This window comes from Phaseolus vulgaris, chromosome 9, assembly GCF_051622355.1.
Source record: "Phaseolus vulgaris cultivar YP4 chromosome 9, ASM5162235v1, whole genome shotgun sequence".
NCBI lineage: Eukaryota > Viridiplantae > Streptophyta > Magnoliopsida > Fabales > Fabaceae > Phaseolus > Phaseolus vulgaris.
The window spans coordinates 33,057,756-33,068,764 of record NC_143506.1 but is presented as its reverse complement, the minus strand read 5'-3'; the positions used below and the strand labels follow the sequence as shown (position 1 = coordinate 33,068,764).

Below are 11,009 nucleotides of genomic sequence, written 5' to 3'. Positions count from 1 at the left end.
ATTCTAGAAAAAAAAATAACATTAAAATAGATTAAGTATCTTCTAGAAAGTTGGTTGGGAATTTTTGTACTTAAAAATTATTAAGAGGTTGTTACGAATATAACTGAAATAAAATGACTTTTATTTTTGTGATCTTTTTTTGACCTGTTCTTACGATATCCAATGTCACATTGGAGTTTTCTGATGATATCAAAGTCGTCTAACTCCTCATGTGTTTGCTGCTTTCTTAAACTTGTCTAATCTTCCACACATAATTGCATATGCATGTTTTGTGCTTGTTGATGACATAGCTCAAAAATAAATTCACTCGGACAGTCAACCACTTGAATGAGAGAAAACCAGTAAAAAAATATCTAGATGGTTAACAAGGAAGAATCAAGAAAGAAAACACTCAGAAGATTCAAGGTGTTAAATTGACCTCAACTCCCACATCCATTCCTCCTCTTGCCATCTACCCATACTACATTGTCCTTCCTATTTTGTTGAGTTTCTAAAATTTCTGTGATATTTATCAATAAGTGATTCCTTTCCCAACCACCTATCCTCCCAAAACACAGTATTCTTCCCATCCCCTATTTCCCATTCCAGTTCTTCATCAAACCACTTACTCCCTTCCATATCTATCCACCATCCTGACTTGTTTGGAGACTAAAATCATATGATACCTTGGACTTGATTCGCACAATTAGAACTTTTCACACTAAAATGCACATTTAGAGATTCAATTGCCACAAACATTTTATAATAGCCCATTCAGGACTTGTTGATATGATAAAAAAAATCCATGTTCTTAAAGCTTTTGCAAAAGTTGGTTCAATAAAGATGCTAGATTTGATATCTTCTTTAGATTTCAGTCAGTCCAATAACCATTTTAAGATGTGATCTCATGTGCAGCCAAGAAAGGAATCCTGGGAACACTTCTGCTTCAATTGGCAAAATTAAGTACACTAATGAAAAAGCAAAAAAGGAAAGGCAAGGACATGTTGCAATTTTTTTCTTTCACAAAATTTTTGCTCTACCATTACTAATCTATGTGGACCTAGATTGTTGTTTCACACTTCATACTCGTAAATAAATGACATGCATCTTGAGATGTAGAATCAGCAACTGATTCCACATTGTTTGGCATCAGGTCCTTTGGTTTTCAACACAAAAGGGTCAACTCTCACCCAAACCAAGGAGAAGATAGAAGCCAAGAGCACAGACCATATGACAATAAGAGTTGGTGTTCTGTTCTGCCTACCCATTAGACCTTTAAGGAAAGGGTACAAATGGACAATAACCCATAAAGAAAAGAAGAGTTTCCCAAGCAGTGCTCCCCAAGAACTTCCACCACTGTTTATGGAATCTGTGAAGCCAGCCACAATACCAATGAGGTTGATTATTATGATGGTGGTTGGAGGTATTAGAAGTGCAGTCCATCTAATGGTATAGAGTTCACGAAACTCTCCATCATCTGGTGCCTTTGATACAATGCTGAAGTTTGTGTTGACTCTACCCAGTGGCAGGGCTCCCATAATGCCTTGCACAACGGCAAAGAGGTTTGCAGACACACTGCCAATCACCCAGAATTGCTGGCTTCTCCACCACTCCTCAAGGCTGACTCCACTCCATCTCAATTCAAGAATCGCCGAGGCAAAGATTGAGATGAACAATGAGATGAAAATTAGACTAGCAAAAGTGCCAACCTGGAAATCAATTACTCTTCATCAGGCAATGACTCTTTGATAGGAAGGAAAAAACAGTAAAGAAATTATTTTTACACTACGTTTTGCACCATTTAAAAGAGCATCTTTCACTTTCTCTCCAATTATTTTTTAATATTGTTTAGGGAAAGAAAGGGACATGTATAAATGAGTGTTTATACTATTTAGTTAGGTGTTCATGTATCACTGTTATTTACTTTTCTTCATTATGATTTGAGATTTTATGCGGGGTTTGAAAAATATGCAACAAACATAAGCATTAGAGTTGATTTAATCTAGCATGCTCAATTGAAACATATCTTTCAAGTTGGTATGTTAGAGGTTACTGATTATCCAATGACATATAATGTGTCTTTTTTCTATAAAGCAAATGAAAGTAATGATATAATAAATAAAAGGAAATAATTGATACCGATGGTGTGATGAATTTATCAGTGAGCAAGCATATAGCAGGAATGATACAATATATTAGGAGGGGTATTGAGCTGAAGGGGTCGACAGTGCTGTTAATATAGGCAATCCTTTGGAGTCCCTTGAGTTTTCCACCATTGAAGCCATACAGAAGAGGGCAATGGCGGCTGAATAGGATCTGAAGTGATCCCACTGCCCATCTCAGCACCTGGTTGAGTCTATCTGTGAGGTTGATAGGAGCTGTACCCCTGAATGGATCTCTTTTTGGCATGCAATATACAGACCTCCAACCATGAGAATGCATCTTCAAACTTGTCAGAGTATCTGCTGCTATAGATCCATAGCTTAAACCCTCCTGAGCATTCAAAAAATATTTCACCTCTTTTATCTACCACTTGAAATAATTTTTGTTATATTGTTTAGTTTCTTCAACTTTTGTCCAGAGACAAATATGAACAGTGATGATGACAAATAGGTAAGTTGCAAGTTTTTCTTTACTTAAAATGAGGAAAAGAATAAATAATACTTGACAGTGTAAAAGGCTTTTGTTTTGTCATCTAATTACAAATAACTGATAAATTTGATGACTTTTCATATTATTGTCATATCAAAGATAATTTAGTAACTGATTGGAAGTGTTAAAACTTGTGTTTAAATTACATATAAACTAAAATATTTTTGAAAAATATATCCATTCCACTTTGGATTTAAAATTTGCATTCTGTAATAATTTCATAAGCTGTAACCTTGTCTAGACTTCAGAATTTAAAATATGAGATATCCATGCTGGGAGGGAAGGGAAAAGAGCTTTCTGTAATACCTCATATCCCCAGAGAGTTCTGTCTTCATATTTAGAACTCATGACATGAATAGCTTCTTTAAGCAGGACTTCCTGACTGGAAGAAGGATCAACACCACCTTGTTCTGTTAATGAAGAGTTCATGGAAAGTGTGGACTTCCTAAATTTATTTTCATCATCCGTCTGTGACTTCAATAGCTCCTTTTCCTCATCTGTTGCTGCTGCAAAGGAAGAGTAGTTTGAGATATAGGAGATAAGAAAATGATTCTTTTGTGTGTTTTTGATAAATATAAAGGAATGTGATCACCTGTTATGCTAGCTTCTTCTCCATTCTCATCCTGTTTTGAGTGTACTTGCACCATACTTGGGCGTTTTGAAGACATTGGTGAGTCACAGCCAGTTAAGCATTTCCTTCTGAAGATACATGCTGAACCAACATAAACAGGTCCCTGAATTCCATCTAGGCACCGTAAGTTAATCTGCAGAAAAGCAAACACAAAATGCACCATATCAAATTTTACTCCAATGAAGCAAATAAATGAATTTAGAAAATAGAAAAAGGGTGATATAATGAGAATTAATTCAGTGCCAAAACTGTTGCACTCACATCAAATAAAACAGTGTTTTTGTTGGCATAACGATCATTCCTATCTAGGCTGTCAAATCTGAGTGGAAACTGTACAAAGCCAATGCCATTCCCAAGTTGTATGTCCATAAAGAAACACATGGCTTCTCGCACAACTTTGCTGTTATTTACATAGTGATTGCAATCCAAGTTGAGCACAAAAGGAGCATTGCTTAGCACTGCTGATACTCGAAGCTGGAAATTCAGAAGCAACATTTAGACCAGAAATGAAAGCTTGTTTTAGCTTCATGTCAAGAGAATGAGAACATGTAATCTTGAGAAATTATGGTGCTTGAACTGCTTACCAGGGCGTTGATTGCGCCAGCTTTGCCGTGGTGCTGAAAGGCAGGCCTTTTCTCACGAGATGTGTAGACAAGACAAGGAAGTTCATTACCTACATTGTGAGGAAGAAGGACCTGTATCATACTTGGATGATCTTTGGAGTTGTTTCCTGGCCATGGTGTCTCATCTTTCATAGTCCACCCTTCTGGGGGAACTCGCATAGATTTAGCCACTAGTGCATTTATTCTCACCTTAAATTCTTCGTATTCTCTCTGTCATGCAAATGCACACAAACAATGAAACCTTGTTCTTCCCATCGAACTAGTATAAATCAGTAGTTTAATTGCTAAATTAAAAGTTAGTTCTACCCTATATTTGACCTTTTCTAAATTTAGTTCTAGATTGTTACATTGAAAAGTTTGGAGCCTTAGCGTGTGACTACACAAAGACCTATGAGTATATTCTCTTTTTTTTTCATAGGGATCAAATTAAAAAAAGGGTAGACAAAATTTTCAATTTTATGTTTTAAAAGGAGAAATTAAGTTTAAGACTACTAATGCTAACCTTCATAGTACGGCGTTCTTTTACGTAAGTGGATTGAAGCTTATCCTTTAGAAAATCTATTTTCTCAGAGAAGTACTTTTCTGGTGCTCTAGGTTCTATAGAGAACTTCTTGCAGAAAGGTACCCACTTTCTGGAAAACTCAGCAGTTTCTTGAAGAGCTTCAAAGGTAAGCATGGAAGCTCCGTCATCAGAAACATAGCATGAGATTTTGTCAGCAGGGTAATCCAGGGCCAAGATTGAAAGAACAGTGTTAGCTGTCACAAGAGGAGGTTCCTTGATTGGATCCACAGTAGTGACAATGATATCTATGGGAGAAAGCATATTTGGCTTGTTCTCTTGTTCAAACCTGCAGTGCAAGTTCTAGACATTTAGCTTATCAATTTAGATTCCAACTCTTATAAAATGCAGAATCCATCATATAAACTCCGTTGTATTCTTAAGAATTATGAATAAGGAAAATACAGTGTCATGAACTTTGAATTATAACCTGACTCAATCATTATAATTGTTTGCACAAAGTCTTTCTCTTGGAAGTTACATGAAAATGAAAACTAGCTCCATTTAGATTACAAGTGCAGAGAAATTAATGACCTGATTGAAAGACGATCAAGATATGTCTCGCGATCAATGGGAAACCATTTGGGAATCTGATCAATCAACCAGGATAATGCAAGCCAGATTTCACACGTTACAGATATGAACCATAGTCCAACCGCATCAGGTACAGGGTGGAAGATTCTGTACTGAATGAAGAGTAAGAGAAGGAGGAATCTAGCCACAACCATCATTCTGTAAGGACTGAGTTTGCCTGATGGTATTGCTACTTTCCTTGACAATGGCTCTTTCCTGCATCATGGTTTATCACATAATGTTACATTAAAGTGGAATCACAAAGTTCCTTAGTATGAAAGGTTATTGTGGTGCTTACATGGCCTTTTCATGATCAACTGAGGAATCAGTTTCAGGCCATAGATTCCCTTGGCGCAACATCCACTCATCTATATTCTCCTTGTCATCCAACTTTGCACCTGCTTCTTATGAAGATATGTTAATCACGATAAGCGTCTTGGCTTCATTCTATTTCTCTTTATTTATCCTCAAAAAGTTCCATGATATCAAATCACAAACTTAATAGTTATATATATGTACATGGTTTGGTTTGGTTTATAAACTTTAGCTCAACAAAAGGTCACTGCATGTACTCCACTTGGTTCTTAATAAAAGAGAAGGCAAAAACATACCTGGTTCTCCCACACTAGTAGAAAGCAGCTCCCCATTCACCTACGTGTTACAACACAATTAATCTAATAATTCAACCAAAATAAAAATGAAAATCTCAAAGTTATAACTTTATACATTTGTATGTGCATTAGAGATTTCACAGTTAACTAAAATAAACTCATTTCATAGACTTAAAATTTGTAGAATACAATTCTTTCCTACTTCTTAGACTTACCTTTGCTAAACCTGATTTAGAATTCCCATTATCATCTCCATGGATCATGTGTCCTTTCTGCACCTGTTCATTCTTGAATTCATGTTCAATATCATCCACATCGTCTTCATCCTCATCTCCCTCCACTCTTGGACTTCCTTTGCACATCAAGAAATATCAATCAAAACTTAAGTTACAAAATATAAATAAAAAAGCATACATTATTATAGTAGAAAAAATTCCAATCACCTTTGATGCGCTTGTATCTTGTATGACACTGAGGACAAACTTGAGTCCCTTCCCTTCTCTCATACTCATAGCATGGCCTGCACACTGGGAAACCACACTCTTCACAAGCTACAAATAAGTCTCCTTCCACGGTAAGTCCCACAGAATCACCACATATCTCACAGAGCTGACCATCTAAGTTCTTCACCGGCTTAGGCTGCAACCAGTTATGTTTGGTTTATGTTATTCAAACATACAGAAAATGTTACCTTATAATTATGAAAAAAAGTTATTTTCCTTGTTTCTCTATGGTTTACCTCATCGGGTCCTTGAATGGCCACAAGCTCTTTGCTGTTTGGAGTACCTGCAAAAAGTCCAGTACTAGCTTCCATGGTGAGTGGGGAATGGAAGCAGTGCAAGTATGTGTGAGAGGTTGGGTTTTTGCATATATACCTATTCTCATGAATTAAGGTAAACTAAAACATACATGTCTCCGTTTTTCACGTGTCCACATAAGGTTGCTATTGATGGTTGTGGGGTTAATATTGATTTGAAGGGTTGAAGTTATACTGCAACAAAAATAAAAAACTGAAACTATAGGGTTAGAGTTTAATTTGTGTACATGAAATAGAGATTAATGCAGACACATCTTTTGCATCTGTTGAGATGATCTGTGAATGTTCTTTCCTTGTTAAGGTTCGTAGGTAGAATAAGCATATCATGTTTCATGTTTCAGTTTCAAAATATTATTGTAGAAACTTACGTTGTTCCTAATGCTTGACGTTTTATTATGCAAATTAGCTACCATTATTTAAATTTCAGATCATGCTGCTGCATAGTTTGAAACTCAATTTTTTTCAGGATTCTGATATCCTCTGTGGTGTCTGGTAACACGAAATTGATGTGTAAAACAACCCCACAAAACTACTAATGTGAGGGGTAAGTTTAACCATTGATTTGTGAAAATTGAGATGTGATAGCAACATTTAAAAGGATTCTGCGTGAAGATATGCATATGATATGAACCCATCTTCCGAATTTAGCAACGTCCTAACCCATTGAGACAACAAGAATATGAATGTTTTTTAATTAATTAATAAAGCATATACAACTTTCTAGACTTAGGCTATGAATGTTTAGAGAAAATCATATTGATTTAGTGAGAATGGTTCATTGAAACGTGTGCATTACATCTCATAAACAAAATACATAATGTTTTATTATTACTAGTAAAGATATAATCTCAACTGGTATGATATATGATATTTGTATCACGTAAAATTATTTCATATGATAAAATTATAATATATATTTATATATTAACATGATAAAAATAAAACATTTTTAATATATATATATATATACACAAAATATCTACTAACTAGAATAAGAATAAGTGCAATGAGTTATTTCTTAACCTGTACTTTTTATTTTATTTTATATTAACAATTTAATAATGAAGTAATAGATGCAATTTAATTTTCTCTCATGAGAACATATTCGTGTCTTCTCTCTTCTCCATTAATATATATTATAATTCTAAATGCTTTTTAATTTTTATAATCATGTTAAATGAAAAATTAAATAATAACATTAATAAATAAAATATTATAATTTTTTGTGGCAATTAGTTATTCATATTTCAATTAATAAATTAAATAATGTTAATTATTTGTTGTAAAAAATAAATTATGTTTGTCAAATTTTTTTATAATATATATAAACACTTTCCAAATCAAAATATTATTATTTTTATCTTAATACATATTAATAATGATAAAAATAATAGTTAATAAATTATTATGGCCTATAATGTTAATATTATTGTGGACTTAAGTACTCATGCTGAGATACTTCTACGATGGAGTATACATTAAGAGGGTATAAATGAGAAAACAATTAAAGTAAAAATATAATCTAATTTATCTTAATTATTAATCTAAAATAAAATAGAAAATTTAGATATAAAGTTAATCATTGAGTGATAAATCTCTATTCACTATTAATAAATATTTATAATAATAATATATTTATAAAATATATTATTACAAGAAATTTGTTTATTACGTGGTGATATTTATATACTGATCTAAATTCCTATGTAATACATGAGTTACATACGAAATCAGATTCTTATGTAAATTGTTTATGTAGTGATCTTTTCGTATTTAACAATAAATAAATTTTGTATAATTTATTCATAGAAAGAATTTGTATGTAAGGTTATTGAGGTGGGAACATTTTTTAAAGCTGAGATCTGTATGTAATTATAAGTTAATCTGTACATAAAGGAAGACATTTATTACATACAGATATTGTATGCGGATTTTTATAAATTATTAAAAAAAATAAAAATTGTAAAGGTTATCTTTCAAAATCATTATTGTGAGTCATTATGTTTTTTTTCGAAAAGTTAAGCCATTACCCAAAATTCGAGTTTCTCCAAACTCTTAGATGGAAAAGTGGTGTGGCCATAACCTAAAATCGTGAAGCTAAAATAATGGTGTGTCCTGGGCGATGAAGCTTGATCGATGATCTCCTCAACACTAAGCTTCGATGAGAAAGTTGATTTCATTATCCCTGGAAATTTGTATTTCTGAAACTACTATTTTTCTTTTGTTTTAGGGTATTTTAACACTACAAGAAAATCATGAAATAGAAACTAATTTTTAGTGACAAAAAATAATTAGTTATTATAGTGACTAAATTAAAGACCACTTTAGATACTAAAAAAATTTGATTTCTAAATTAGTTTAAATTGGTAGTTAAAACCTTAGTAGCTAATTAGATACCAATTTAGAAACAATTTAAGGATAATATAAACTAATTTAGAAACCAATTTTTGTTTAGTTTCTAAAATAACCTCTAATTTAATTACTATAACAACTAATTATTTTTTTGTTTGTAAAATTGGTTTCTATTTTATGTTTTTCTTGTTGTGAAAGTTGTGGAAAGTGACCATAGAAAAATCAACCATCAACCATGACGAATGCTTGTTTAGAGGAAAGTAGTTGTATAATCCGATTAATTTTCTCTATTTTTTTATCTTTAATTTTTCACTTTTTCTCATCAAATTGATTGTCACCCAATTTTCACTCTCGGTAGTTGTTTGTAGGTTGCATTGAAAAGAAAAACAATTTTCAAACCTCTAGGATGGGTTGTCTTAAGCTAGCTTATGTGAGGTGTTGTAGCTACAATTGAGTCTACATTTAGTAAGAATTTGCAATATCACCACCATTTTATAAGGTATTGCGTTTTCAATATTATATTTTAGTGCATGTGTTTTCAATATTAGGTTTTTAGTGCATATTTTGATGAAGAATAAAAGACTTAAAGTTTAGAAAAGGGAATGTCTGAAAGCTTCTCGCTTCTCATGTGTGTGGAAATTCATAGTATGAATTTGAGAAATTAAATGTTTATCCTCTCATATTATCTGTTATTTAGTCATTATAGTAACTAATTATTTTTTAGAAATTAAATGATTATCCTTTCATATTATATATCTGTTATTTAGTCATTATAGTAATTAATTATTTTTTGTCTCTAAAATTAGTTTATATTTCATGATTTTCTGGTAGTGGTTGTTCTATTTGGAGTTCTACCAAGTTTCTTAGCAATTTTAAAGGGACTTGCATCATCTTCTTTATTCTTTTGTTCCCTCAACATTTCTCTTCTTCCAACATTTTGTCAGTCTAAAACTTAAAACAATCTTGACTTCAATATCAAACTGTTTAAAACGATATATCATCTTTTGTCTTGATAATTAATACACTAATTGAAAGAATTATTCCATCAAAACTCAAAATTATTTGTTGTACTCAAAATATTAATGATATTCAAGTCTTATCTTGATTGAACTAGATTGTTAGGATTAGACTCTTATACTTATGCACTGAAGTTGTGGGTGTCTTTATCTTTGACACTTAGAATCAACTTGAAAAGTTTGACTCCAAATTTGATAAATGTTCTTTAAGATATTTTGATAGATACAAATCTTATAAGTTAAAGGAAGTATAAATACCTTTCTCTAAAGACATTATTCTTTGGTAATTTAGAGATTCAATGAGATGGATGACTCCGACATCTCTATTTGATATATGGTTTTTTAGTGCTCTGAAATCTAATTAGATGAATGATAATCTAATATTTCACTCCTTCTGACTTACTATTATATGACCTCTCTTACTTGATGAATTTAAGGTAGATAAACATATGTACTTGTCAAGGAAAGGACTTTGTCTCTGCATTAGTGATTTAAATAGATACAAACCATATTATTCCATTAGGCCTATCAAATAACAATCATTATTAGGCAACTACTCCTCAGTTGTCCAATTACTATTTTATCTTTTAGTATTAATTTAATTACTTACACTATAAGAAATTTTCAAATTATCTTATCTACGAATTTGGATCCATAAATAAATTAAGACTTATCCACGAATTTTTTCGTATATAACAATAAAGTAATTTAGTGACAACAATCCATAAGTAAAATTCGTAATTTTAACGTGTTGGGATGAAAAATTTAGCTACAAATTTTATCCATATATATCATTGTAATCGAATCCGTAGATAAGTAAACTATGTTACTTACTAATTCTATATATGGATTATAAAGTGACTTGTTAAAAAATTAATATTAATATTAATAATAATATTATTAATATTTATTTATTAATATTACTATTAACAATCTTAATATTATTGATCCTGCCGGTTGACCTGAGTGCAAAAGTCTTGCCACGCCAAAGGTCTCTCCTCTTGATCAGCTTCGCACCACGTTAGCCTTTGCTCCTCACGCCCTAATTCCTCGCAAGAACCTGAAGAAAACAAAGTGGCACCGCTGCGGCCGATCGCGCTCCGACGCTCAAGTCAGTGACGAAATCACCAAAAACTCAGAGAATATCTCAACTCAAGGAACCGTGCGCAGTGAATCTCAATGTACCTCAAAATGTA

General features: G+C 32.3%; 1 protein-coding gene across 3 annotated transcripts; it reads right to left on the bottom strand.

Moving 5' to 3' along the window:
* Positions 1–879: 879 nt before the first annotated feature.
* On the bottom strand, positions 880–6,488 carry LOC137822675 (cellulose synthase A catalytic subunit 7 [UDP-forming]). Of its 3 annotated transcripts, none has more exons than XM_090295458.1 (13): positions 6,368–6,488; positions 6,072–6,267; positions 5,844–5,980; positions 5,629–5,668; positions 5,316–5,418; positions 4,979–5,233; positions 4,388–4,733; positions 3,847–4,095; positions 3,524–3,736; positions 3,224–3,395; positions 2,938–3,137; positions 2,119–2,472; positions 880–1,688 (listed from the first exon to the last, which is right to left on the bottom strand). In XM_090295458.1, the coding sequence occupies exons 1-13, from the start codon at positions 6,440–6,442 to the stop codon at positions 1,101–1,103; spliced, it is 2,928 nt and encodes a 975-aa protein (XP_090151584.1). In that variant the 5' UTR covers positions 6,443–6,488; the 3' UTR covers positions 880–1,100. The 3 variants fall into 3 exon arrangements, with proteins under 3 accessions (XP_090151584.1, XP_068483720.1, XP_090151583.1); XM_068627619.2 differs by having other exon boundaries at positions 5,316–5,415; XM_090295457.1 differs by having other exon boundaries at positions 2,938–3,134; positions 6,368–6,482.
* Positions 6,489–11,009: the final 4,521 nt, after the last annotated feature.

Excerpts from the sequence above, each read along its gene's own strand:
- LOC137822675 (XM_090295458.1), bottom strand. The coding sequence starts at position 6,442 with ATGGAAGCTAGTACTGGACTTTTTGCAGGTACTCCAAACAGCAAAGAG. Across the intron at positions 6,268-6,367 it reads CCATTCAAGGACCCGATGAG|CCTAAGCCGGTGAAGAACTT; the intron begins GTAAACCATAGA and ends AACTGGTTGCAG. Across the intron at positions 5,234-5,315 it reads GTTGATCATGAAAAGGCCAT|GAAAGAGCCATTGTCAAGGA; the intron begins GTAAGCACCACA and ends ACCATGATGCAG.